At 48.4% G+C, this 27,974-nt stretch overlaps 1 protein-coding gene and 1 long non-coding RNA gene across 2 annotated transcripts; one reads left to right on the top strand and one right to left on the bottom strand.

Annotated features, from left to right (window-relative positions):
• Nucleotides 1-935: 935 nt before the first annotated feature.
• On the bottom strand, nucleotides 936-14,492 carry LOC139835309 (uncharacterized). The gene is made up of 4 exons (XR_011751106.1): nucleotides 14,385-14,492; nucleotides 11,788-11,891; nucleotides 11,575-11,672; nucleotides 936-1,030 (listed from the first exon to the last, which is right to left on the bottom strand). It is a non-coding gene; the product is annotated as an uncharacterized lncRNA (long non-coding RNA).
• On the top strand, nucleotides 7,717-10,319 carry LOC127335613 (phenylalanine ammonia-lyase). The gene is made up of 2 exons (XM_051362328.1): nucleotides 7,717-8,253; nucleotides 8,348-10,319. Exons 1-2 carry the CDS (start codon nucleotides 7,859-7,861, stop codon nucleotides 10,092-10,094), a joined length of 2,142 nt encoding a protein of 713 aa, XP_051218288.1. The 5' UTR covers nucleotides 7,717-7,858; the 3' UTR covers nucleotides 10,095-10,319.
• Nucleotides 14,493-27,974: the final 13,482 nt, after the last annotated feature.

Raw genomic sequence — 27,974 nt, 5'->3', positions numbered from 1 at the left:
GTCAGCTCGCCCTTCTCCTCAGATCTAGCCAGGGCCAGCCGTCGGAGGAAGGGGAGCCCGTCGAGCAGCCGCCGCGGTCATGGCGGTCCCGGCGCGGAGGTCCTCCACCTAGACACCGCGCGGGGGGCCAAGGGCTCAGATCCCCGCCGCCCCCTTCACCGGCGTCGTGGGCTTAGCCCAGCAACGTCTCTGGGGGCGACGAGGAGGAGAGGAGGAGGGAGGGAAGGCGGTGGCGGCGCGGCTAGGGTTTCGCCCCCTCGGTCGCCTGGAGGGGGCGACCCGAGGAGAGCGAAGCGGTCCCCACATAAGCTGACTCGGCCATGCATTGCAAATTTGAGAAAAGTCTACAAGGAGAACTCATTTTTTGCAATTGACTTAATGAAATTGCGATACCATATTTCTTCTTCTCGGCACTAATTCGCGGAGATGTGTATATCACAATAGGAAATTATTTTAAATCTCATCATCAAGAACATGATAAATGAGAATGTTTCATAATATCTGGTAGAGGTTTCAGCTGTGCATTACTGGAAATATCAACCATAATAATCAGAAGTACAAAAATATGAAAATATCATTAAAGAAAGAGCCTAAACGAAGTTGTAGCGTCTTTAGAAAAAGAGAATCTAGCACTACTGTTATTGCAGATTCAGCACAGGATGTGAATATCAAAACATCACAGCCAATGAGGCTATGCGATTCATGTGGAAGATTACCTTCAGAGATGTGCTAACATCAGATAATCATAGGTCTGCCATGAACATGTGCTCCAAAAATATAGAACGAACTAGAAGTCCACATCTGCTATAGTTGCCTCGATGCCTGCATATGAGATAAAAAGGAAATAGCTGATCATGATCCAAATAGGCAAGCCTTTCTGTATTAACTCTAGTGCATGATCATATAAACCTTTAAAATAATCACCTGTATATGTATCTTTGAAGGGCTACCACCCCATGCGCTGTACTATCTCCTTAATGTGGTCTATGTAAATTAGTTCGATTCAGCATCTGCATCTGTGTCATCAAACCTGTTGTTCAGGTAGACAACAGTCCATTTTGTCATAAATGAGAGTGTAAATTAACTAAAGTGGCACAGATTCTATGTAGCAATGTTTAGACCAGGCAAGAATAACCAGAATGCCAGAATGGTGATAGCAAATTAACGAGTTTGCTTATTTTCAGAATGTTTAGTGAATAAATATGCTTCACTGTTATGGAAATAGGATTCTTATATCAAACTATAGCTATTGCATTAAATAAGAAAAGAAACTAATAGAAGTCGAATACGCCAGTCAGTATAACTATAGTTATTGATTCTTATAACTATAGTTTTTGATTTGTTGCGTCAGTGGAGGAGAAGAATAGGAAGAGAAACAACCCAGACTCCCATCGCGAGATCCCACGACCCAGCCTCCCAGACTCCCAGCCCTAACCGCCGCCGCCGCCGGTAGCGCCTCCGGGGCAAAGACCCACGGGGCGTGGCGGCGGCGGGGGCCCTTCCTCGTCGTCGCATGGTGGACGGCGGCCGGATCTCCCCTCCTCGAGCATGGCGGACGCACAGATGGGATGGGTGGCGGCGGCCTGCGCTGCGCCGCCTTCTCCCGTCGGCTTCCCATGGTGGATCGGCCGGCGCGGTTGATGGGCGGCGGCGGTCTGCGCTGCGCTCCCTCCTCCCGTCGGCTCTCCGCAGCACTCCGGCAGGGGCTGGTGGTGGGCGGCGGCCAGGCCCATGGCCTGCGCCAATTTCCCCCCGCCTCTCGCCGGTGAGTGGAGGCGATCTTGGGCTTCACCCGCGACACGAGGTCGCCCGGGGCAGCAGCCTTGGGTACGACGGTGGAGGTGGCCCTCTTCTTAGCCGGAGAGGGTCGGCCTGCGGTTGGTGGTGGTGGATCTATCGATCTATCACCGCGTTCCGGCGGTGAGATGGAGATGCTTGGAAGCCGGCGACGGAGTCGCCGGTGGAGGGTTGGAGTGGCCATCCCGGGATGGTCGCCGACGTGGGGGTCCGACCTGAATAAAGGATGTGGTCCTAGGGTCTCTCTTGCGTGAAGAGGAAGACCTACCGGAGGCCTGGACTCGTGATCTAGCCGGAGTGTTGAGTTCCGGAAGGCTCCGCCGGCGAATGTAACAGTGCTTTATGCCTGGAGTTTGCTGGATCGGTGGTATTCGGTCGTGCGCACCCATGCTTTTATTCCGACCGATTGGTTCTGGAGGGAGCGGCGCGAAGCTCTTTTTCTGTGTTGACATCAAGTGACTATGGATCCATGATGAAAGTCGGAAGAAGAGAAGTTCATGAAGGCCGGAGGGGAGGACTAGCTAAGGGAGGTTCAAGTCTCCGCGCTGTTGAGGGACTTGCTTGGTGTTCCGGGCTTCACAACAGCGGTATGATAGTGGGGGCGACAACACAGGTGAAGTTCAGAGTCCTACCTTTCAGGGTAAAAACCCAAGGTCTGGCCTTAACTGGTTGTGCCTGGCAATGACCTTGTTGGAGGCATTGTTTTGAGAGTGGGGATTATCTTCAGGGTGAAAATCTAAGATCGTTGATCGGGCGACGACGGTGTTAGAGCACTGTTCCCTTCTTGGAGGCGTCGTTTTTGGAGAGTCTGTATTTCAGGTGTTGTCTTGGCGGTGGATGTATTGTTGTTGTTAGGCCCGAGATACTGTAGCGGGACTTTTGTTTCTTAGTTTTCTTTTCCTTTTTTTGGCTGTGTGCATCCGTAGTGCCATTAGGGCGGTGCGTTGTTGCAGAGGCTGGGTGTAATTGGTATCTTTTTGATATTAATATATTCCCTTTATCGAAAAAAGAAGTCGAATACGCGGAATGGTAGTGAATAGAGAGAAAGATTCTTCTTATTTTCTTGTTCCTGAAAATATTATATCTATCTCCTAGACGGATCAAATAACGTCTTATAATAAGAAGAAATATTTCTCGGTATCAATCCCCTTGCCCCTCATTCTTTGAGAATCAGAAGGATCCTTTTCGAGTTTTCATTTCTTCATCTGGAATCTGGGCTCTTCTATCTTCGACTTATTTTTTTTGCTTTATTCTTTATTTATTTCATTTTGATTCTTCCCTCTTCCTCTATCCTCTAGGTACAGATATTATGTACACTCATTGTGCATAAACTATGTAGGAGTCCCCCACAACCTACTACCGCATATCGCCCCAACATGCAGCACAACACGCTTCTCCCTCCGGCACGGTTCCCTGCACTTGAGCGCGTGTGCCACCGAGTGAGTTGCCGGTGAGCGACCTCTGCTGTTCATCTTTTGGTACCGCCTAGTTTGTCGCCAAGTTCCCTAGTGTGTGTCCTGATGGGGTGGCTTCCACGTTACCGTGGATGACCGGGTGTGTTGAGCACTTGGGGCGGGCATGCAATTATGTCGTTCGCTGCTGCCTGTTGCGAACGGGGATGAGCGGGCCCCGTCTCCTGTAAAGGGCCAACGGAGATATTCGAGCGTTATTCGTCCCCTTCACCGCAACCGCCATTGATCTATGATGGGGAATGGTTGGGTCGGTGATGAGGGCATGCATCAAAGATACAAAATTGGAAGATATATCCATGAAGGTCTTTCTCGCAAAATAGGAAGGGATGTGTAACGCCCATCGTCCACTTGTTGACCTGGCATTTGGTCCATTGGCCATAAACTTACTTGGACTAAATTTTTGAAATGTCGATGGTTGCGAACTCCTGACTAAATAGTGGTGATTTTTTGCGATTTCTTTCATTCTCTTAGGCTTTGTTTTGATTATTTCACATAAACGATATATTAACCATTAACCATCAGAGTACAAGATTACAAAGATAAAAAAAGAGCAAGAGCCAACAGTTCTAGGTTGCACATAACAGATCCTAGATGGCCAAGAGAGTCAAGAAGGGGTCGTTTGTCCGACAACAGCTCCGGCTCGAACTTGCTTCAATTACTTCAAGGGCCTCCCTTATACTTCATACCAGTTGATGCCACAGGGGTGACATCCCCAACGGTCTATTTGGTGTATGCACTTGAGGTTTATGATTGACCTGCAGATAATGAATAGCCTTCACTGTGCTCAAACTTAAAGGGTCCCCGCAGCTAAATATGAGGATGAACAACAAATGTGATGTCGTCCATCTCCGGTGACATAGCCCGAACAAAAAAGAGATGACACTTCAGTACGAGTGCCATCAATCAAAGATGATCTTTGTTCAGGCTCGTGTGGTTGACAAAGTTGTCGGCACTCGGCACCCTATTTCATACATGAAAATATTGTAAAATATTTAGTAAAATCAGTCTATAATACCACGATGCTTCGATCTTTTGACCAACTGAGTCCACGGTCAATCAATTGATCGCTGGTGATTTGGTAAAGGGAGTTCCTGGTAATCACTGCTCAAGTCAAATATCAACGCAGATCAATTCAAAATTATGCATGCATGCGCATGTGTGTGCAAAACTGTTTTTGCTCCCAGGCCGCGAGGACAGACGTGCATATGCTACAGAAACCTTACGGACAGACATACCAACAACCGAATGTTTCCTTAATTAGCATAGAGTTGTACTTATATCCTTGATTGGCATTCAAAAGAAACTGCATATACATCTTGACTGTCTTTTTTTCTAAAGCTAACAAACTGCGTGCGGAAAAGGAAGACCATGTGTAGACCAAAGTTGACAGTGATTTTCACGCTATCAGTCGATAAATATCCCCGCATGAGCATGACCAAACCAATTTCGCATGCATTTTCTTCACTCAAGAATGTCCCATGTGCATTCCCACCATGATCAGCATACAAGCATGGAGCAGGGGCCAAAAGTAGGCTTGTGCGGCGCGGGTTGCGGATAAATATTTTCACTAAGCTAGCTACAATTCCAATGTATTCTACAAATCGCTTTCCTCTAATGGGACGGGAAGCGGGCGCCGCTTGCAACCCTAGCCAAAAGGCATTTTCCCTTGCGAAGGCACTCAAAGGTCGGAGCTAAAACAAATCGCCTTTAGTAGTCGCAAGTAGGCAACTTCTCTCTCGTGCGTGGTCATAGTGTGCACGCAGATGACTGACCAGACAAAAGACCAGAGAATTCCCTTTCTCTTTCCATTTCCGTTCCTCCTGGTGGGCTGGTGGAAATGTCCGAGTCGAAGGTTTGCCAGCGCGTGCCGAGGCTAAGCAAATTAAGTGACCTGAGTGGTCACTGAAGAAGAAAAACAAAAACAGATGCTGCAACCCTGCTCTCGATTGCTGCTTCGTTGCAGTAACAGCTGAAATTCTTCGCAGTTGCCATGTACTCCATCCGTTCATAAAAAAGATGTCTTTGATTCATCTAAAGTTAGATTATGCAGACACTATTTAGTGTATAGATATATCTAAATTTAGACATTCTTTTATAGACGGAAGGAGTAATAATATATGTCTGCTCAACACCTGAGGAGTGGCTGGACTGACCAACTGGAAGTTGATATTCAGGCCGCAATTTGCCTCGTCATTTAGGGCTTCGCAGAGGGAATAGCATAGACGACCGAGACACGAACAAAAGCGGATTTCCATTTCATGAGATGAAGCGTCAGTGCATCAGTGGATTGAGCTTTACATTCAGGCCGGAATGTGCCTTGTCATTTATTGTTTTGTAGAGGAAATGGCATAGACGACCAAGACACAAAGAAAAGCAGGTTCCATTTCTAGAGATGAAGCTTCGGTAGATCGCTGGATCGAGCCTTACTGAATGAAGAAAATACGTGTGATTCCGCTCACCACCCAGTTTCATTGGATCGAGCTCTAAGGAAGAAAATACATGAAAACGAAATTACTATCCCAGTATCTGCAGAGGGGAAAAATACAGACGACCAACTCACGAACAAAAGCGAGTCCCCGTTTTTTTCCTAGACGAATGTTCAGTAGATCAGTAGAGCTTACTGAAAACTCCTTTGAAAGTTAAAAAAAATTATCTGACAACTTCAACAGGATGTTGTGTTGACAAGAGAAAATATGAAGAAAAGAAAATGGACCGGGTTTCCTAAATGTTCCTTTTGTGATAGTATTTATATTGCTAATCATCTTTTCTTCTCATGTACTGTGGCCAAGGTAGTGTGGGGAGGTTTGGGTTCCTGTTTAGGAACAAACTCTTATCCCAAAAGCTTATGGCGAAGTTTAGCTTGGTATTATGCTTTTATCCCTAATGACAAAGTTTTACACCCTGTTTAACTGCTGCAGTCTGTTGGTCAATTTGGACCACCAGGAAAAGAAAACTTTTGACAATTATGTGTTAAAATCTCCCGTTGGTACTGATCTTCAGAGTCTTTTCCTTTCTAAAATATTGGGCAGGTTTATATGCTGAAGGTGATGCTGAAAAGATTAGAGCTGAAGCTGATTGACAAAGCGGTGGCAATGGCGAGAAGATCCCAAGGTGATAGCAGCCCCAGCAAGGATCTTGATGATTGGAGGGCCGTGAGCCCATTTGATATCTATTCGATGTTGTGTTTGTGGGACAATATTTGTTGCTTGTCATCTGTGTTGTTGAACTTCTGTAGTTCGCTTGAGTGTCACCAGGTTTTTGCCCCATAGTGGGTGCTTCGATTTTGAGCACCTGTCAGCTGGTTTTCTGGTGATGCAAGGGTGGCCTCTTTCCCATCCCCTTCTCTGTGTTTGTGTTGTTCGCTTGGATACTTCGTATTTCACTTATCTGAGTAATGGAAAAGGGTAACATGTTTTGAAAAAAAAGTAGAGCTTACTGGGAAAAAATACTCCTACATGAGATTCCGAATTTCCGATCACCACGCAGCTTCTGTCCCGAGACTCATGACTGGACTAACCTTGTTAGGACTGACCGCTGGTCTGCCTCGTTTTAAACAGAACAGCAAGTGACACAGGAAAAAGAGAGCCAGTAGGAAAGCGTCATACTGCAATAGGAAATACTCAAGGTCTCGATCAACTTCAAGCCCCACATGGCCATTTGTGCTAGATTATAGTCTAAAAATCGATAATGTGGGGTACTTCAGACCCCCAAAAGAGTACCAGTGAGAACCCATGGAGCACTAGCTAGAAGATAACGACTCCAGTTGTCCATCGCAGAACCCCACACTGTTTTAGCTAAACAGAAAACCTAAGCTCCTTTCGTCTTATGAAGATTTCTTTTCTTGTAGATTTGTATCCACGGCGCAAGCAGCCAGCCCCTTGTTTAAAGTGCTCCAATGTCAATTAAAGCATATGGTTACATTAGTATGATTTGCACGTTGAGACCTCTAAGTGCAGCGTTTCTGGCATCAGTTAGGTAAAGCCGCTTTCAGCAATAGGTGGTAGCAGTTAGCATGCAGCATACACTAGTGCATTTCATGCAATTGCTGTGGTGAACAACTTGTCATGGGATCCATTATCACTAACATAAGTTGTTGAACATATTATGCATGACATTAAACTGAAGACGCTCGTCGTCATAAGCAGAGAGATGAACTGCTGTGCGTAATGAATAATCTAACCTGCTACTGTCAACATTGGTATGGACTGCGTGTTCTGCCTCTTCTACCTCCACGCGCACCAACCCAGGGCAGGTGAGTCCTCCTGCTACGTAGCCACCACCCGGTCCGTACGCTGTCATGGCCACTGCTGCTCTGCACCCACCAATTCAGTGGTCAACCTCGCCCTCGCCAGGTCCACACCAACCATCACCCGCACCAACCCTGCTCAGCTTCTCTGCCTATTTAATCTCTCCCCTGCCTCCATTCCCCTCCAAGAAGAGCCGCGCACTCCTCTGTAATTCGAGCTCCTCTTCAGCACAAGCACTTCCACCAGAGTGCCAGACAACAATCCAGCACCACTTCCAGAATACATACACACACATACCGGTGTCTAAACCATACTTGCTTTCCTAGTTCTTTGCATATCTCCATGGAGTGCAAGAACGGGCACGTTGCCGCCAACGGCGATGGCCTCTGTGTGGCGCAGCCAGCCCGGGCCGACCCTCTCAACTGGGGGAAGGCAGCAGAGGAGCTGTCCGGGAGCCATTTGGATGCCGTGAAGCGGATGGTAGAAGAGTACCGCAGGCCAGTCGTGACCATGGAGGGCGCCAGCTTGACCATTGCCATGGTCGCCGCGGTGGCCGCCGGTGCTGACACCAGGGTGGAGCTCGACGAGTCCGCCCGCGGACGCGTCAAGGAGAGCAGCGACTGGGTCATGAACAGCATGGCGAATGGTACCGACAGCTATGGTGTCACCACCGGCTTCGGCGCCACCTCACACCGGAGGACCAAGGAGGGTGGCGCTCTGCAGAGAGAGCTCATCAGGTACAAATTAAACCATTCTACTTCTGAACTTCTGATCAAGCATCTTTCTGTGTGAGTACAGAATGCCTTATCTGTTTCTTATTTGTCTGGGCAGGTTCCTTAACGCGGGAGCATTTGGCACCGGCAGCGATGGCCACGTTTTGCCCGCTGCAACAACCAGAGCAGCCATGCTCGTCCGCGTCAACACTCTGCTCCAGGGGTACTCTGGCATCCGCTTCGAAATTCTCGAGACGATCGCCACGCTTCTCAATGCCAATGTGACGCCGTGCCTACCGCTCCGGGGCACAATCACGGCGTCCGGCGACCTCGTCCCGTTATCCTACATCGCCGGCCTTGTGACTGGCCGCCCAAACTCTGTGGCGACAGCTCCAGATGGCAGCAAGGTTAATGCAGCAGAGGCTTTCAAGATTGCCGGCATCCAGCATGGCTTCTTTGAGCTGCAGCCCAAGGAAGGGCTTGCCATGGTCAACGGCACCGCCGTGGGCTCCGGGCTCGCGTCTATGGTGCTTTTCGAAGCTAACATCCTTGGCGTCCTTGCTGAGGTTCTGTCAGCCGTGTTCTGCGAGGTGATGAATGGCAAGCCAGAGTACACCGACCACCTAACACACAAGCTGAAGCACCACCCGGGCCAGATCGAGGCCGCGGCCATCATGGAGCACATCCTTGAAGGCAGCTCCTACATGATGCTCGCGAAGAAGCTCGGTGAGCTCGACCCACTGATGAAGCCGAAACAAGATAGGTATGCACTCCGCACATCACCACAATGGCTCGGCCCTCAGATTGAGGTCATCCGTGCTGCTACCAAGTCCATCGAGCGTGAGATCAACTCCGTCAACGACAACCCACTCATCGACGTCTCACGCGGCAAGGCTATCCACGGTGGCAACTTCCAAGGCACACCCATCGGTGTGTCCATGGACAACACCAGGCTTGCCATTGCGGCCATCGGCAAGCTCATGTTTGCCCAGTTCTCGGAGCTTGTGAACGATTTCTACAACAACGGTTTGCCTTCCAATCTCTCTGGTGGGCGCAACCCGAGCTTGGACTACGGCTTCAAGGGTGCTGAGATTGCCATGGCCTCGTACTGCTCCGAGCTCCAGTTCTTGGGCAACCCTGTGACTAACCATGTGCAGAGCGCCGAGCAGCACAATCAAGACGTCAACTCTCTCGGCCTCATCTCTTCCAGGAAGACCGCTGAGGCGATTGACATTTTGAAGCTCATGTCCTCGACATTCATGGTCGCCTTGTGCCAAGCTATCGACCTCCGCCACATCGAGGAGAATGTCAAGAATGCCGTCAAGAACTGTGTGAAGACGGTGGCTAGGAAGACCCTGAGCACCGATGACAGTGGGCATCTCCACAATGCACGCTTCTGCGAGAAGGACCTGCTCCTGACGATCGACCGTGAGGCGGTGTTCGCCTACGCAGATGACCCTTGCAGCGCCAACTACCCGCTGATGCAGAAGATGCGTGCGGTTCTCGTGGAGCATGCCTTGGCCAATGGTGAAGCCGAGCAGGACGTGCAGACGTCAGTGTTCGCCAAGCTTGCCACATTCGAGCAGGAGCTACGTGCGGTTCTTCCCAAGGAGGTCGAGTCTGCCCGGTGTTCCGTGGAGAACGGCACCGCCGCACAGCAGAACCGCATCAGCGAATGCCGGTCGTACCCACTCTATCGCTTCGTGCGCAAGGAGCTCGGGACTGAGTACTTGACCGGAGAGAAGACGAGGTCTCCTGGTGAAGAGGTGGACAAGGTGTTTGTTGCTATGAACCAGGGTAAGCACATTGACGCGCTGCTTGAGTGCCTCAAGGAGTGGAACGGTGAGCCCCTGCCTATCTGCTGAAGAATGGCTCAAGGAACTCAAGAATAGAGTGCTTGAGAATTCAGATGGTACTGTTTTATAATTATATTTCCGGATATCGATGTTTGCAATGTTCCTCCAGAGCTGCAATGCCAGTTGGAAAAGATAATAGCATGACTTGGTAGTGGTGTTTAGCCTAGAAAACTTCTATGATGTTAGTTAGTAAAAGGGTACACTTTGTGATAAATATACATAATTATTGCACTAGTCCTTTGTTTTTATATCAGTGTTCTGTCTACTGAGGCAACTTTGAAGGATTCAAAGAATCTAGTATTGGCCTGCCATTTGGTGCGTCAGTGCGTGGGCATGGCATGCCAAAAGTTCAGAATGGAAAAGTTGTGCGTGTGCAGTCAGTGGAATCTTCAGTGTTGTAGCTTTATCGACATGTTACAAGCTGGAAGGGCTTCGCTGAACTCTCAATCTTGTATCTAATTTCCTGATTCTATAGTATCACCAAAACGTCTTATAATTAGGGACAGAGGTAGTACCACGCTTACTCATTTCTTTCTGGAACTAGTGTCGAAAGTCCAAGTATTGATGTATATACATAATCATTAAGTCAAATTCTACAAAGTATTGCAACAACATTAAGGTAAGTTTCAAAATTTGAATACATTGTTATAACATCAATCAATCACTCTGTGTATGGATCTTCTTGTTTTTATGTGTGCTCACTATTTCTCTTTACTTCTAAACGCAATTCTAGGGGACCCTATGATCCTAATACAACTTGTCCAAGATAACAGACTTGATAAATAATGTGTTGCAAAATGGAGACATTAAGGAATATTGAAGAAAATTTTGGGCAACGGTTAAAAGGTCAGCATTGGCAGGTGAGGAGTCTCAGGGATGGTCTGAGCCAGAAGTGATACAAATATGTAAGCTTACTCTGATCCAAATGAACTTCGAAAATAAATATGGAAAACCTAGACCACAATCATACAAATTCTAAGCTTCTACTATTGTTCAGTCAAACATAACCCACTACCAGCCACAGTTCACACGTGCATATCATTTAATTAACCAAGCAAACAGATCATCAGGAAACAGTCACATAAGTTGACTTGGCCACGCATTGCAAATTTGAGCAAAGTCTACAAGGAAAACTCATTTTTTTGCAATTGACTTAATGAACTTGTGATACCCTATTTCTTCTTCTCAGTGCCAATTCCCCAAGTTGTATATCACAATAGGAAATTATTTTAAATCTCATCACCAAGAACATGATAAATGAGAATGTTTCATAATATCTGGTAGAGGTTTGAGCTGTGTATTACTGGAAATTTCAACCATAATAATCAAAAGTACAAAAAGAAGCAAACATCATTAACGAGAGCCTAAACGAAGTTGTAGTGTCCTTAGAAAAAGAGAAGCTAGTGCTACTATTATTGCAGATTCAGCGCAGATGGGAATATCAAAACATCACAGGGAATGAGGCTATGCGATTCATATAGAAGATTACCTTCAGAAATGCGCTCACATCAGATAATCAGAGGTCACAGAGAGTTCATGCGAAGGACATGTGCTCCAAAAATGTTGAACTAACCTAGAAGTCCACATCTGCTATAGTTGCCTCGATTATGAGATGAAAATAAATAGCTGATCGTGATTCAAATAGGCACGCCTTTCTGTATTAACTCAACTGCATGATCGTATAAAGCTTGGAAATAATCACCTGTATATGTAACTTTGAAGAGCTACCACCCCATCCGCTGGACTATCTCCTAAATGTGGTCTACACATTAGTTCTTTTCAGCATGTGCATCTGTGTCATCAGACCTGTTGTTCAGGTAGACAACAGTTCATTTTGTCATAGAAATGAGAATGTATAAATTAACTTAAGTTAGCACAAACATTTACATGTAGGAATGTTTAGACCAGGCAAGAATGACCAGAATGGTGATAGCAAAAAAGTGCAGGGTTCAGATTAATCAATATGCTTCACTGTTGTGGAAATACATATAGAGATATTATGTACACTCATTGTGCATAAACTACATACATGTCCCAGCTTAAGCCTGGAAGTGTACCTATCTGACATCCTACTAAGAAAGAGTGGTTTCCATAGCCCACAAAATTGCAGGAGCAATTGATTAGACAAAAACACATGTATAACCCCGAAAGGGCGACATGACATCTTCTAATAAGGCAAAGCACCATCATGCTCCATTTCATCTTGCATAGGCTTCCTCAAAGATTTGAGGCTAACTCTGAAGTGCTAACAACTCGAAGCAAGTTATGATATCCCTCCACCAAAATACTTTGCCAGACCTGAAGAAAATAATACTGTCTGGCTAGACACACATGTGTTCATAATATTACGCCCGCTCCTCGCGTCGCTCCCCAGGCGATGCCGGGGGCGGAAACCTCGCGCGCCGCCAGTAGCCTCCCGTCCGGCCGCCGTTTCCGCCGCTGCCGCTGGCCCCTGCCGCGGTGGCGGCGGGCCCCATCTCCAAAGGGCGTGGGGGGTCTCTCTGTAGGCGGTTGCCGGCCCGTGTGGGGCGTTGCCGGCGAGGGGTGGGGAGGCGGCTCCGGGGCGCGTCGCGGCTGCTCTGCAGCAAGGTGGAGGCGTCGATCTCGCGCAGCGGCGTGCGGCGGCCGGCGCTGCCGCTGTCTGCTTCGAGCTCGGCCCTGTGGGCTAGATCTGGGCCTTTTCGGGCTCGATCTGGCAGCGTGCGCCGGGGCGGCGGCCCCGGATTTTCTGCATCTGCGCCTGGTCCTGGCGGCTGCGTGGGCAGCGCTACGGCCGGCGCCGTCCCCGGGCGGTTGTGCGCCTGCCGGCTGGTGGTGGTCCGGCGCCTCGGCTTGCCTGTTCCCGGTTGGCTGGCAGGTGTCTTCGGCGCTGGCGACTGCGGCGTCTCTCGCCGGCATGCGGCTGCCGGCGGCGGCCTTGGCCCATGGTGGTCCTCTACCACCTTGTTTCTAAGTCTGGGCGCTGGTGACGACGATTGGGAGGTCGGGGCGGCGGCCCCGGGAACGCGGTGGCGTTGGTGGGCGGCTGCCGGGTGGTGCCTTGACGCAAAGGTTGCGTGGAGGTCGATGGATCTCGGGGATGCCTCGACACGGTGGTCGTGTGGTAGCTGCCCCAGATTCGTCGGCGACCTGGCGGCTTTGGTGGGCCACTGCGTGTGGCAGGTTGCCATCGCTGGCACCTGCAGCCATGGTGGAGGTGTGCCATGGCGTTTGGACGGCGGCGCGGCGGCGCCGTTCTTCGGGTGGTTGGGGCGCTGTCCGGCGCCCCGCGGCGGGTGGCGACTCGATATGAGGTGTTCGCTCTGCTGCTGCGCGTGAAGGCCGGAGCGGCGGCTCCGGGACTTGGAGGTCTCTGCTACTCTGCCCTGGCCGTGCGGGCGGCAGGGCACGACTGCTTGGGCGGCCGAAGGGCTTGTCCAGGAGCACCGTGGCATTATGGCACGGTTGGCTTCATGTGGTGGCAATGGCGAGCTGCGACGCGGGCACATCTTCTTCGCCTTCGTGGATAGGCTCCAACGACTTGGGTTTAGGTGAACTCCGCGCGAAAGCACTGCATCCACTTCGGTTGGTGCCGGCGATGTCGGCGTCCTCGGAGGTCGTTCCCCTCGATGGAGGCATTGTCGAGGAGCTCCTTCACCTCCCTCGTCGTGTGAAGTTTCAGACTCTCCGGGTGAAAACCTGAGCTTTGGCTTTCGCTAGAGCGGGCATCGGCGCCGTCTTCGTCGTCTCCCTCTTGGGGGCGATGTCTTGGAGGTCTGGTACTCCGCTAGGCAAGTTTTGGTTTGCTTTGTGTTGCAGCTCCTTTGCCGGCTAGGCGGGTGCGCGGTCTCGGGACCGGTGTGGACGTCGGAGCGGCGGCTCCGAATCTCTTGTGTCTTTGAGTGTCGTCCCTTCTTGCTTGGGCTGAAGGGTCGTCGGCTCGTAGCGTGCGCGGCCTCGGGGCCGGTGTGTTGTGTTTCAGTTGTTTTTCGGTTCTCGCCAGTGTGCGCGGTCTCTGGACCGGTGTGGACGTCGGAGCGGCGGCTCCGGGAGCTTTCTTTGAGTGATGCCTCTTGCTACGGCGGGAGTGTTGTCGGCTCGTGTGGTGCGCGGCCTCGGGGCCGGTGTGTGGCGTTTGGGTTGTACGGTTTTCGGTCAGTTTTCCTTATAAACGGACTAAATTTCCCTCTTCTTAATGAAAAGGCAGTGCTCCTGCCGGTTGCTCCAAAAAAATGTGTTCATAATATTGAAAAATAGAAAGAATCTACTAAAACAAAAACATCAGCCCAACCATGGGGTTAAGAGAGATGAAGTACCTACATATTTGGTCTTGGGGGAGCAGGACGCGGTTGGGGTGGTTGCAGACGGACGACAGGTGCAGCGTCGACGGTGTATCGCTCGCGGCGCACTCGGCGGCTGGTGCAGTGCGGCGGCGTCGGCGGTGTGTACTGCGGCACGCGTCGGGCAGGGCGAGGGCGGCCAGGGCAGTGCGGCGGCGCAGTCGTGCGGGCAGAGTCCAGGCGTACCGGGCGAAGGCATGGAGGCAGCAGTTCGAGGGCGAGGGCAGGTCGGCGCGGGGGGAACGGGGTGTCGGCGTGTGCGGGGGCGTCCGGCGGCAATGCGAGGCGTTTGGGGCTGGGGGAGAAGGTTTCGACTTTTAGAGCATCTCCAGCCGCGTCAAACCGTCCCCCAAACCGCGCCGGATTGAGCGTTTGGGGGACGTGTTTTGTTCGTGCCGCGTTTGGGGGACGTCGCTCCCCAGCCGCATCCCCCAAACGCCGCCCCCAAATATTTAAAATAAATTTTTTAACACATAAACCATTTATATCAAATGTAGCATATGAAAAAAATGTTTTCGAGGATTGTTTTCAAATTAAATTACAACAAACAATAAAACAAGTAATCAAATATAATAAAAAGGGCTAGATGATACATCAAGGTGCCACGGTATTTCCTTTGATCCTCCACAAATGCTCAACGAGATCAGCTTGAAGTTGCTCATGCACATTGCTGTCACGGATCTCTGCGTGCATGGCGAGAAAATCAGCAAAATCTGCAGGCAACTCATGATCAACCTCCGCGAGAGGGCCTTGACACTCATAGGGACCAACATGTGACCTAACATGATTCTTGCGGTCATCCTCGATGATCATGTGGCGCTGGCGACGCGGCGGCGGCGGCACGACCGGCGGGAGCCCCAGCCGCGACAACGGTGCTGACTCGCAGCACAGATCAGACGCCCAAACGGCCGGGAAATCCAGCGGCGGCGGTGGGGTGGGAGGCGCAGGAAGGAAGCAGCGACGAGAAAAGAGGCGCGAACCAACGGTTTATGCAAATAGTCGCCGACATGTGGGAGCCCGCCTCGCTTTTCGTTGTGTCCGGCGTCCCCGGAGCGTCCCCTGTGGGACGGGGACGGGCTCGGGGCGCCGGACACCGTATCGGGCCGCGCCGGACAAAAATGGGCTTTGGGGGACGCGGCTGGAACGCTTTTTTTGTCCGGCGCGCCCCAAATCCCTTTGGGGGACGCTTTGGGGGACGCGACTGGAGATGCTCTTAGCTGCTGGTTTCGGATCCTTGGTGTTAATAATCTCAATCAGTTTTTAGATAGATTGGAAAAAAATCCTACATCACACTGTTATTTTCTGGTGATAACCATGCTACGAATGGTTTAAAGATAAATTTTTAAAGATAAAGTGCAAAACTTTCTATTTTTATCTCAATTGTATGTTCTGTCAAATGGTATCCTATAGAAAAAAATTCCTAGATGATTAGAGGTATAATGGTATAGAAAATACATATAACTGGTAGTACAATACATTGTCTCAGTTAATAAGAATCATTTAAATTTTACTAGAGAAAATAGCATCTCTTATTCTAGATCGTTCCTAGTTAAGAGAAGGCAACATCTTTTTAAGAAAAGGCTGAAGTCACTCTATTGTGCATGCTCTTAGACTCTTAGTTAGCTCAGATGGTTTAGATCTTCTATCTTCAGCTATGTTATCCAGGCTGAGGCATGAAAAATAGCCAAGGGTGAGTTTGGTGCCTCACAATGTTGTTTTCTGCATGCGCTAGGTCAAGTTAGGACCGATTGGTTCGCCATATCATTTCACGTATGTGCATCTTACCATTCTCAAAGCATTCTAAAAGTTGCCTCTCCACAAACGTTTGATTCGGACGTTCTCGGTGGGGCATGTACCAACTAGCGCAACGTGCGCAAACGCTTGCACGCGTGGGGAAAATAGGGGAAAATTCGGTACACATCGAGAAGGCGTGCCATAAATCGTCTCACCGCCCTCTCGCCTCTCAGTCCATTTTCTCACCCGCCCTCTCTGCCCCTCTTCTCTCCCTCCTCTCTCCTTGGCGGCTCCATGGGTAGATCGAAGAATACTGTTGCGACGGTGGAATAGCAGACACTTGAAGGCCTTGGCCGGGAGGACTTCATCGACTCCGATGGCGATGCATTGTCTCTACTTGAGGCAATGCTCCTCGAGGTTCATCAATGGATGTAAGTTCTCAAACCACTCTCAGCCGCATGGAAATGCATAGATCTGTACTGCCAAGCTTATTTATGGGCATAATCGTTGCATCGACGGTAGATTTGTACTTTTTTTGCCGATTTAGACGGTTAAGCTAGGTTTTGCCCGGATAAGATCATCTCTTTTGTTCGTGCGATATGTGATTAGAAAATCTACATGTTCATACATGCACAAAACGGTTTAATTTTGCCCGATATGATTAGATTCGTTTTTAGGGTTAGATCTGCTCAACATTTTGGGTTTTTTAACTGCACATGCCAATGATATGAATGTAGCACTTCAAGAAGGGATATTCCTCTACAACCTATTGGCTTGATCATCTACCTTGATTTGATCGTGGCCTAGATTGAGTAGGATCATCTCTTCTTTTTAATTATTTATATGAGGCATTAATTTCTTTTTTCAAGCCCAATGATTACATAGATGCACTTGTGGCGGGATTTGAAGGGATGTTTCTATCGAACCTAGTACTATGATCATAAAGCATCGTTTGATCATGCCCTCGGATGAGTAGGATCATCTCTTCCCTCCATTTGAAGTTGTAATATGAGGCATCAAAATTATATGAGGCGGATTATATGCATCTCGTTGAACTAGTTTTCTGCATCGGCCAATTATTAGAATATGGCACAGTCCTAGGGAAGGGATAAGTGAACCATGTACATTTGTGCTAGTAGGATTGTTTGCAGTTGTAAGGGTACATAGCCCCTATGTGTTGATTTGGTAATTAATGACAATCCTTATGGACTAATGTTTTCATCGAGTTTATATGAAGGAATATTCCATATATATTTCTTCATTTCTTGTACTCCATGTGTTGGATTCAAGTGTAGATGTCATGAAGATAATGATATACCTTGATTATTGGCATGAAGATCATCGACTTGAAGAGAATTATATTATATTATATTATATTATATTATATTATATTATCAAGATCTTGAGAGTTTGATTTCAAAAGAAGAATTCAAGATATGGCTCTAAGATGGTGGCATGATATTATGATAGAGCATCCAATCAAATGAAGAGTTCTCTATATACATCAAGATATTATGATAGAGCATAGGAGATACAAGATTGACCAAGACTAAGGGTGAAGATTGAATTCAAGTTGGTCAATACATGAAGCATAAAGATTGTACCACTTTTTATAATGTGATCTTGTGATAGGGTAAGCTTTGTCAATTATGCTTTGTGAACTAGCCCATCATATATGTGTGTTTGTGTTGTCTATGTGGGTTAGGTATCTCAAGAAATTATGCTTAAAGCTTTCTGTCCTTTTGATGATAATGGACTTGTGAAGATTTTCTTCAAGGAAGCTTTCCCGTAGTGGCGTATGGGAAGCAATCATGAGTCCTCATGAAGAAACAATGATCGAGTGAGGCATTCTGGCTTGAATGAAGCTTGAAGCATTGTCATCAAGATCAAGCGGGATGTGCAAAGAAAAGGTATGTCCTTGTGATGGCGCTTACAACACCAGCAAAATCTCTTGAAACGTAGGGACTCCAAGTGCAGAGTGTGTAGTTCACGAAGCAATTTTCCCCACAAGGGTGACTCGAGGGTTAATATCGAACTCTCGAGGAACTGAGCAAAGAGTTGTCTCTCCGTCTCTTCTTCTAGCAAAGTGCTAATAAAGATCCACTATGTTGGTGTGTTGCTATCTATACATGGTGTAAAAGATATAACATATGGCAACACTAGTTGGACAAAATTAATTGATAGTAGCAGCAAATAGAGTTCTAACATCGCATTTGATTGAACCATAAGCAAGGTTTTTGAGACCTTTGATTCCTTCAATTGTTGAAATTCATCATGCTTGCATTGCAAACCAAATAATGGGAGGATGTCATATCCCTCCAATCTTTTAACATTCAAACTCTCATAGGAGAATCATACATTAAGTAGATAATATCTTTAGTTGACCATATGGTGGAATGGAAATGGGTCAGGTGTTCGATTATTAGCTTTTCACCTTATGAGTGGCAGGGGTTCTTCCTGTAAGGGTATATTGCCCCTATGCGTGGTTTTGGTAATTAATGACAACCCATATGAACTAATGTTTTCATTGAGTTTATATGAAGGAATATTCCATAGGTATTACTTGTAGTCCATGTGTTGGATTCAAGTATGGATGCCATGAAGATAAAGATATACCTTAAGTATTGGCATCAAGATCATCCATTTGAAGACATATATGTGATATGATCAAGAGGAAGAAATGAAGATGGAGTTCTTATGTGGAACTCAATATTAGCCATGCTCTAGCTTATGTGTTAAGCAATGAATGATTATGATCTTGAGTGCTTTATTACAAGTGAAGAATTCAAGATATGGCTCTAAGTTGGTGTCATGATAGTATCATGAGTTGAGCTATGGTTGACTAAGATTTAGATCATGCAAACAAATGAAGAGTTCTTTATACACCTCAAGATAGAGCATGAGAAGATACTAGGTTGACCAATACAAAGAGTGAAGAATAGATTCAAGTTTGGTCAACACATGAAGCATGATGAATGTGCCACGTGAAGTCATGTGGTATGGTAAGCCTTGTCAATTATGCTTTATGAACTAACCCATCATATATGTCCCCTGTGTTGTCTATGTGGGTTAGGTATCTTTTCATGGGCATGCATCAAAAGTGAGATCTCATATAGCCCATGAGGATGCCATCAAGTGGTGATCGTCATCAAGGTTGAGTTTGGCAAGTTCAAGATGAGCATCTCAAGAGGATCACATGCTTGAAGCTTGTCGTCCATTTGGTGATAATGGACACGTGAATATGTGCATCAATGAAGCTTTCTCATCATGGTGTATGGGGGAGCATTTGTGAGTCTTCACGAAGTAACAATGATCAATTGAGGCATTCCGGGTTGAGTGGAGCTTGAAGAGTTATCATCAAGGTTTAAAATAGCACGTTATTTCTCCGCTAATAGCGCACTATAGCATATCTAGATGGTCCACGCTAAATTTTAGTAATTTTGTTCGTTGTGGCGCTATTTGCGAATAGCATGTTATATCGCGCTAAAACTTCATAGCATTAGCGCTATTTTTTCGGGCAAGTTGCTTTCACTTTTTTGTGGTGATGAAGTGCAATCTGTTGGTTCCCCTTCTAAATCAGAAGATAATATCGCTAATGCTAATAATTTTTAATAAATAATTTATACTATGTTGTTGCCCTGTGACATGCTGATGTTATCCTTCTAAAATATTTGTGATATATTTTTATGTGTGGTTATGTATGTATGATTCAGTCAGTTTTGGACTATATATCCATTCGTTCTAGTAAAATTATTTATTTTTAGGCTATATTAGTATTATTTTGAAAATGCTATTTGAAATAAACCACGCTATTAGCACGATATAGCGTCCACAACGTTTAAAGGAGGCTGCCGCTATTTCATTTAGCACGCTATTTTAAACCTTGGTTATCATCAAGATCAAGCGGGATGCGCAAGGCAAAGGTATGGCCTTGCTAGGTTTTCCTTTTACCGGTCTCAAGGTGGTTGTTGGGAGACCGGATTATAGGATAGATAGCCGCACTATCAAGAGGGGCCTTCAGTTGGGTAACTTGATCACATCGTCTTAGTGAGCTCAATCCTTTGCATACTTTGCATATACCTATTGCTTTTTTGTGTTTCTCTGTGAGGTTCTTGAGCTTGTTGCTACCTTTTCAACAAGCCCAAGTTCATCGAAAACGAAATCCGCATGCATCTTCTGTTGCGTTTTCGAGTTTGGATGTCTTTACCGTTTCTTGATGTTGGGAGGCTCCCTCTCTAAAATCATCTAAAAATATTCTGTGAGGAGTCTCAATATTTTGTTGGGGTTCTATTTGTCGTTATCTTTCCAAAAAAATTTGGTTTCATGTCAATCGAAGTTTGGGAACATTTTCTGTTTAAAAGAAAAAAAAAGGTTTTTGGGGAGTCCTGCAGTCCAGCCCACCGCCCGGCACCGCCGAGCCTCCCACCGGCCCGCCCGGTGGGAACCGGCTGCTGGGCTCGTGCACACCGGGCCTGCTCCTGGGGGTCTACCGGCCCATGTCCGGCACCATGCCCTGTCGACCGGCCCCCTGCCGGTTGGGCCCTTGTGGCTGCGCTGCCGTCCTGTGCGTCGACCTGTCCGGCACCCGGCCCGGTGGACCGGCTGGCTGGCCGGCTGGGCCGTTTTTCTGCCCCATTTTCTCCCCAACGGCTAGGCTATAAATAGGCCTTCTTCCACTTTGGGCTAAGTAAGTTCTTCCACTCTCTCTCCTCCATTGTTGCCTTTGAAGAACTTGCCCTATCTCTTGATTCCCCCCACGATTCTTGCTCATTCTTGAGGGATCTAAGAGAGGATATCTAGATCTATAATCCCCACCAATCCATTTCTCCTCTAAGTAAGGAGAACCCTTTGGATCTAGATCTTTTTTTGAAATGGGCAAAAAAGCTTTTTTCCTTATATTGATATAGGAAAAGCAAACAGGTACATGGCAAGAGCCATAAAAATGGAAAAGGGGGGGACAACTCCGCCCCGGAGCAACTCAGCTAACAAGATCTGCCAGGCTTTTGGCTCCTGCAAGGATCCAATCTTTTCCTTCTTCCCGGATCTTGTGCATAACACCGACGGCTGCGAGGACTTGTTGTTGAAGACGCGTTCTGATGTAGCCCCGCCTAACGACGACACTACACCATGGCCAACTTATCCCCCAAGTGGACTGATGACACGAGGCCGACTAAAAGCTATACACGACAAGGTGAACTCATTCCTCTCTACCCTCGATATCGATACAACTTTGGATGGAGTGCTACCTCATTCCGATATGTCATGTGTCAATAGGTACAAGAGTTGTCACGGATACGGAGAGGAAGAACTCCCATGGTGCAAGGAGCTAGAAGAGAGGAAAGAAGGAGAAGAAAGGAAGAAGAAAGAAGAAAGAAGAAGAAGGAGAAAAGGGAAGAGGAGGGCCAGCACAAGGCCTGGCCGCGCGCCTGGAGGTGAGACCGGTAGTACCGGCCCCTCCTGGCCGGTACTACCGGCCAGAGCTGGGTGGCACCACTTCCTTGCTGCGGGAGAGGAAGGGAGGCCGGTACCTCCGGCCATGGTACCGGCCAAGGTACCGCTGGGGGTACCAGGCCCCCAGTACCATGCGCTGCAGCTCCCCGGTACCTCGGGCGGTACCTCCGGCCGAGGTACCGCTCGCGCGTCCAAGTACCCTGGACACTTTGGCTCAATTTGGTGCATTTTCCGGTACCTCGACCGGTACCTCCGCCCGTGGTACCGCTCGCACCCAAATGAGCTCCAATCTGAACCCTTGATCGTCATCGCGCGGCTGTCACTTATTTAGCTCTTTCCCCAAATTACCCTTGACTTGAATCTGGCTATATGTATCTCCCGTGCTCCTCATTTGAAGGTTAGACAAGATTTGGCTTAGAATAGATTTTGAGCTTTGTCTCCCTTGGGTATCATCCCTCTGTAATCAAGGCCACCCTTGTTGTTGATTGGATTTGTGAGTGAGATTCTAGTGTGGTGCACTCTCTCTCCCTCGCCGATCTCCGTCTCCAACACCGGTCTCTCACCTCGGAATTCTACCGCGGTCTCTTCCGTGGGTGATTCTATTCGGCGTGGTCCATCGAGCCACGAGGGTAAGCATCGGTTGTATCGGGTTGGTGTGCGTGCGTGTGTCCTCGTGTTCTTCGCGTTCGTCGTGTTCATCGTGTTCTTCGTTTCCCCACTTTTCCCCTTTCGATTCCGGGTCAATTCGCAAGATTGGGCCACAATCTAGGTATTAGACCACATCATATGGTATCAAAGCCTTTGGTTTCCGCGGATTTGACCCCCCACCCACCCAATTTCATCTCTGAAAATTTTCCCAAAAAATCCCCAAAAAATAGCCCTAAGTTGCCTTTTGACGGATCTGCGATTTTGTTGCGTTTTGAGTGGTTTTTGTCCATGGATTTGGTGTCTCTAGTGTTGATCTACTAATTCCCCCACTTTCTATCCACAAATTCCTTCGATTTTCGAGTTTTGGGTCAATTGGATTTGGATTTGGGGAAGAACAGGAGAGAGAAAGAGGTGTGCACGTGAGCTCCCAGGAAGAGAAGAAGGCTGAGCGGTACCTCCGGGTGGAGGCTCCACCCTCCACTACCGCTCCTCCTCCACAAGGCCGGCCACCACCACCAATTCCACCCCACCACCGCCGACCACCACCACTCCTCTCCGCAGTCGGCAAGCACCGCCACCCCCCTTCATCACCGGCAAGCACCACCACCCCCCTTCATCACCGGCAAACACCGCCACTCCCCCAAACCATCGGTAAACACCGCCGCGGCACCACCACCACCACCGCCGCCACCGCAAGCTCTCCGATACTGCCATCGGCGTAGCACCGGCAAACACCGCCGCTGCCCCACCACCACCACCACCGCCGCGAGCTCATCGATACCGCCATCGGCATACCACCGGCAAACAACGCCGCTGACCCACCACCACCACCGCCGCCGCTAGCTCACCGATATCACCACTGGCATACCACCGCCATCGACGCCAAACTACTTTGACCAGACTTTTCACCTAACTTGTGTTGGTTTGTTCCGGTTTGAGTGCCTTTTGTGTACCACTATCCCGCAGCTCCGAAGCAAGCGACGACACTCTCTGCACCCTGAACTTGCAAACGTACTCTTGACACCACCGCCATCATCGCAAGTTGTGTGTTCCGACACCGCCTAATATTTTCATCTAGGTATAACTTGCTCCCCACCTTGTAACCCCTCTTCCTTTTGCGACCTATCCTATCGAGCATTGCTTACCAAGTGTTGCGAGACATTGCACGTGGCCCCGATTGTGAGGTGTGTGTGTAGTGTGGAGTCAAGCTTCTAAGCAAAACTCGTGTGGCAAAATAGCAAAAGCGAGCTAACGCTTACATAGAGCGAGAAAAAAAAAGTGCAAGTACCATCATACATACAAAAGAGTGCAAGTGCCACCATAGATACAAAAGAGTGCAAGTGCCACCGTATACAAAAGAGTCACAAGCTTTTAAGCAAAAGAGAGAAAAGATAAGAGAGGCCGCGTGTGAATCTTGTTGTCTCTCCGTTGCAACCAAAGCTTTGCCTCTCCTTGTGTTAGTGTGACACCGAGCACCCTTACATACACTTTTCCGCTCACTTTTTGGTTGCACTAACCCCGCTTATCCCGTGTGTGCGTTCCATATCTTTTCCGTGTTTATAGTGATCATCGCTTTGACATTTGATTTTTGGATTTCACCCACTCTTGACAACATACTGGATTTCGGATTTTGTCTTTTGGCTTTCCACCATACTCACCTAACACCATATTTGCTAGCTTTTGCGTGTGCTTTTGTGTGAGTGCCCGATACAATTGTTTTGACTCTCGGTTTGTTGGATCACCCCGATCTTATCATACCACGGTAAGGTTGCGAGGTAGTGTTCTTCCACTAACATACACCATATAGATCTTGTCGTGCTAACATGGATAGCGAAGAAGAAGATACGGAGGAGTACACAGAGTACTTCGAGGAGGATACCTCTTCAAGCACCGCGGATGTGGAGGAACATGTGGAGCTCTACTCCGACTATGGCTCCGCAAGCATCATCGGCATGTCCGACATCGAGGAGCTCGACAACGACCATGGCTCCCCAAGCATCACCGTCATCTCCGACATCGAGGAGCTCGACAACGACCATGGCTCCCCAAGCATCATCGACATGGACGACATGGTGGAGCGCCACCTTAAGGACGACTTCGACGAGCTCTACATCGACAACGGCTCACCAAGCATGGACGACATGGTGGAGCAACGCCATGAGTACGACATCGACACCATGGCGGAGCCTCACCTCGACTCCACCTTGAACAACGCCGATGGTCCCACATACCCCTACTTGGCCAATGGAGCTACATATGAAGATAGAGGACCTCCACGATGGCACCATCATATGGATCATCAAGAGCGTCCCCATCATGAGTGTCATCGACACACTTCTCCGAGCTCCTCAAGGCACCACTATGAGAGTGCTTATGCACAAGATCGTCGACCTCAAGTACATCATATGGAGCATCAAGAGCGTCCCCAACATGATCGTCATCGACACTCTCCTCCAAGCCCCACAAGGCACCGCAAGCAACATGCCAAGTCGCATGAGCCATCATCTAGGCATGGCAAGGACCGTCATCGACTCACACCATCTCATGATAGTCGTCGACCACTATCACCTTATGGTCTCCATCGACATACGTCACCACATGATCTTCGCCACCACAAGCCATCTCATGTTCGCTATCGACCAACATCCCCCAAGGATCTTCGACGACACTCATCAAGACATAGTGACGAAGCACGAAGACGAGAGCCTCGACATGAAGGCGACAAACAACATCATAGGGTGTCTACCACTCCAAGGATGGAGAGGGCACATCAAGAGGGCCTTCCTCATAAGGCGACTTCCACCTCTTGTGCCACCACCACAATGGCCCCTACCTCGTCACATGCCTATGGACTCCGATGCTACAAGTGCAAGCAACAAGGCCACCCTCCACGGGAATGTCCCAATCTCCTATGTGAGGTGTGCAAGGCCAAGGGTCACGTGGTATGGCAATGCACAACGCCAAGCGCCAAGACGCTCTACTTCAACGAGCTAAATGCACAAGTTCCCAAGATGCCTATAGCGCCCACACTTCAAGATGAAGATCTACACGGTCAACTCAAGGATGATGTGGATCCGAGCCTAGCTCTCCACGACACTACGGCGCCACCACTTGAGAACGACTTGGGAGGCGATGGAGTTGAGCATGGTGAGCATGGGATTCTCCCTTCACCTATGGAGGCGCATGGAGTTGACATGGTTGAGCATGGGAATTTCCCTTCAACCAAGGTGGCGCATGGAGATGAGAAAGTCGAGCCTGCTCCTACATGCTTGATCGATGAGTTGGTACCAATCCCATGTGAGCATGAGAGCCACTTAGCCCACTTGAGTGAGAGTGATAGTGAGTTGAGTGACTTCCACCCCATATGTGAGTTTGAGTGCTTCCAATTGGAGGACATGAGTGATACAAAAAGTGAGTTGAGAGAGGTTGATGATAGGTCCATGGAGGACATCACTTTTGCTAACACATTAACCTCTCCCTCGCTTGTGTCTTCTTATGTTGCACTAGGTTCCACGGAGGACGAGTTCCCGATCATGGAGAAGATGTACATGGTGCATGAAGATGATGATATCCCACCATGCTTGCTTGAAGACGGACATGTCGACCACATGGATCCTCCTACTTCCACAACACCTACCTCAAATGAGTTGGCCTCCAAAGGTAACAACATAGGTGTTGATGATGCCATGATCCCACTAGTGGACATGATGAATTTTGAGTGCATGCATGATCTCGATGATCCATTTGCTACTTCACATGCTACTTTCACTTTCCCATGTGATGCTTTGCTTGATAACATTGTTGATCATGTGGAATTGATTGCTTGTGATACCATGACCATGCCATGCTATGAGAGTTTCAATTTTTCTACGATTGCTTGCAATGATAATGACAAGGATGACATTAGCTTCCGCATGCTTTGCCCAAAATGTTTACACTCTTCCATGATCCTTGCATCCAAGATTGTGAACAATTGCTCTTTCTTATGCTTGGTATGCAATAATCCTTATTTCATTGTCCACGAGATGGCCCCCATAGCCTTCTCAATTTTTGATGATCATGAATTACCACATGCCACACATGCACCATCATGCCATATGCACTATCGCCATGCATTCCATACTATCTTGATTGACACTAATGGTGATGTGCACAAGACATGGACCATCATGATGGATGATGTGTTCCTCTACCATGCACACACGCTTTTTGTTTTCTCTTTTGTGTGTATAGGTCCCCGAATGACAACTTCGACCGCCACGGAGCATGAGCTCACGAAACGCGCAATTGAGAGCTACCCCAACAAGGACGAGATACATGATCCAACCCATGGGATTCACACCAAAGGGTATGTTCCCAAAAGCCTTCTCCCTCGTGTGTTACCGACATGTCTTGTCGAGCTTCCGGTTTGGTCCAATTCCTCGTCACCTCTTTTGCCTCTTATGCAACATATCTTGAAACATCTTGTTGGCACAATGGTTTTTGTATGTCTTGATGTTATCATCATACACTCCGACAATCTCAAGGACCATGTCATACATGAGAGAGACATTCTATGCATCTTGTGCCACATGTCACACAAAAAGTTGCTCTTCTTTGGATTTCTCAGTTCATCTATGGCATTTGCATTGGATTCTTTAACACTTGAGGATACCCATACTCGGCTCACGCCAACCACACTTTCCCAAGCAAGAAGTCTCCATCGCTTTGCCATTGCACATAACAATTTTGCCCACAATTTTGCCGCCGTTACTTGCCTTTTGATTGTTCCATTTGTGTGGGACAATGCTACACATCACATTTTTGACACTTTACAAAACATACTTTTACATGCATAAATTTTTGTCCCACCACATTTGGGATACATCGACACTCTTTTGGTTCCCATTTTTGCCAAATGCCTCTTGGAGAAACGACTTGATGCTTCGTATTTGATTGAGAGCCTCTTGTTCGCCGATCACCAAATTGGCATCCACAAGCTTTCCATTTGCAAGTTGCTTTTCCCCAAGTGCTTCTTCGACCGCTTCTTCGACAAACAAACTCCAAAGTACTGGGTGAGCAAGACGTTCACCATCTCGGACCTCTCGTCACAACATGGAGATGAGGAGGAACAAGAGTCGAGGACGACTCTTCCCCAAGGGGGGGGGAGATGATGTAGCCCCGCCTAACGACGACACTACACCATGGCCAACTTATCCCCCAAGTGGACCGATGACACGAGGCTGACTAAAAGCTATACACGACAAGGTGAACTCATTCCTCTCTACCCTCGATATCGATACAACTTTGGATGGAGTGCTACCTCATTCCGATATGTCATGTGTCAATAGGTACAAGAGTTGTCACGGATACGGAGAGGAAGAACTCCCATGGTGCAAGGAGCTAGAAGAGAGGAAAGAAGGAGAAGAAAGGAAGAAGAAAGAAGAAAGAAGAAGAAGGAGAAAAGGGAAGAGGAGGGCCAGCACAAGGCCTGGCCGCGCGCCTGGAGGTGAGACCGGTAGTACCGGCCCCTCCTGGCCGGTACTACCGGCCAGAGCTGGGCGGCACCACTTCCTTGCTGCGGGAGAGGAAGGGAGGCCGGTACCTCCGGCCATGGTACCGGCCAAGGTACCGCTGGGGGTACCAGGCCCCCAGTACCATGCGCTGCAGCTCCCCGGTACCTCGGGCGGTACCTCCGGCCGAGGTACCGCTCGCGCGTCCAAGTACCCTGGACACTTTGGCTCAATTTGGTGCATTT

Source organism: Lolium perenne, chromosome 2, assembly GCF_019359855.2.
Source record: "Lolium perenne isolate Kyuss_39 chromosome 2, Kyuss_2.0, whole genome shotgun sequence".
Lineage (NCBI taxonomy): Eukaryota > Viridiplantae > Streptophyta > Magnoliopsida > Poales > Poaceae > Lolium > Lolium perenne.
This window is presented reverse-complemented; position numbering and strand designations above follow the sequence as displayed.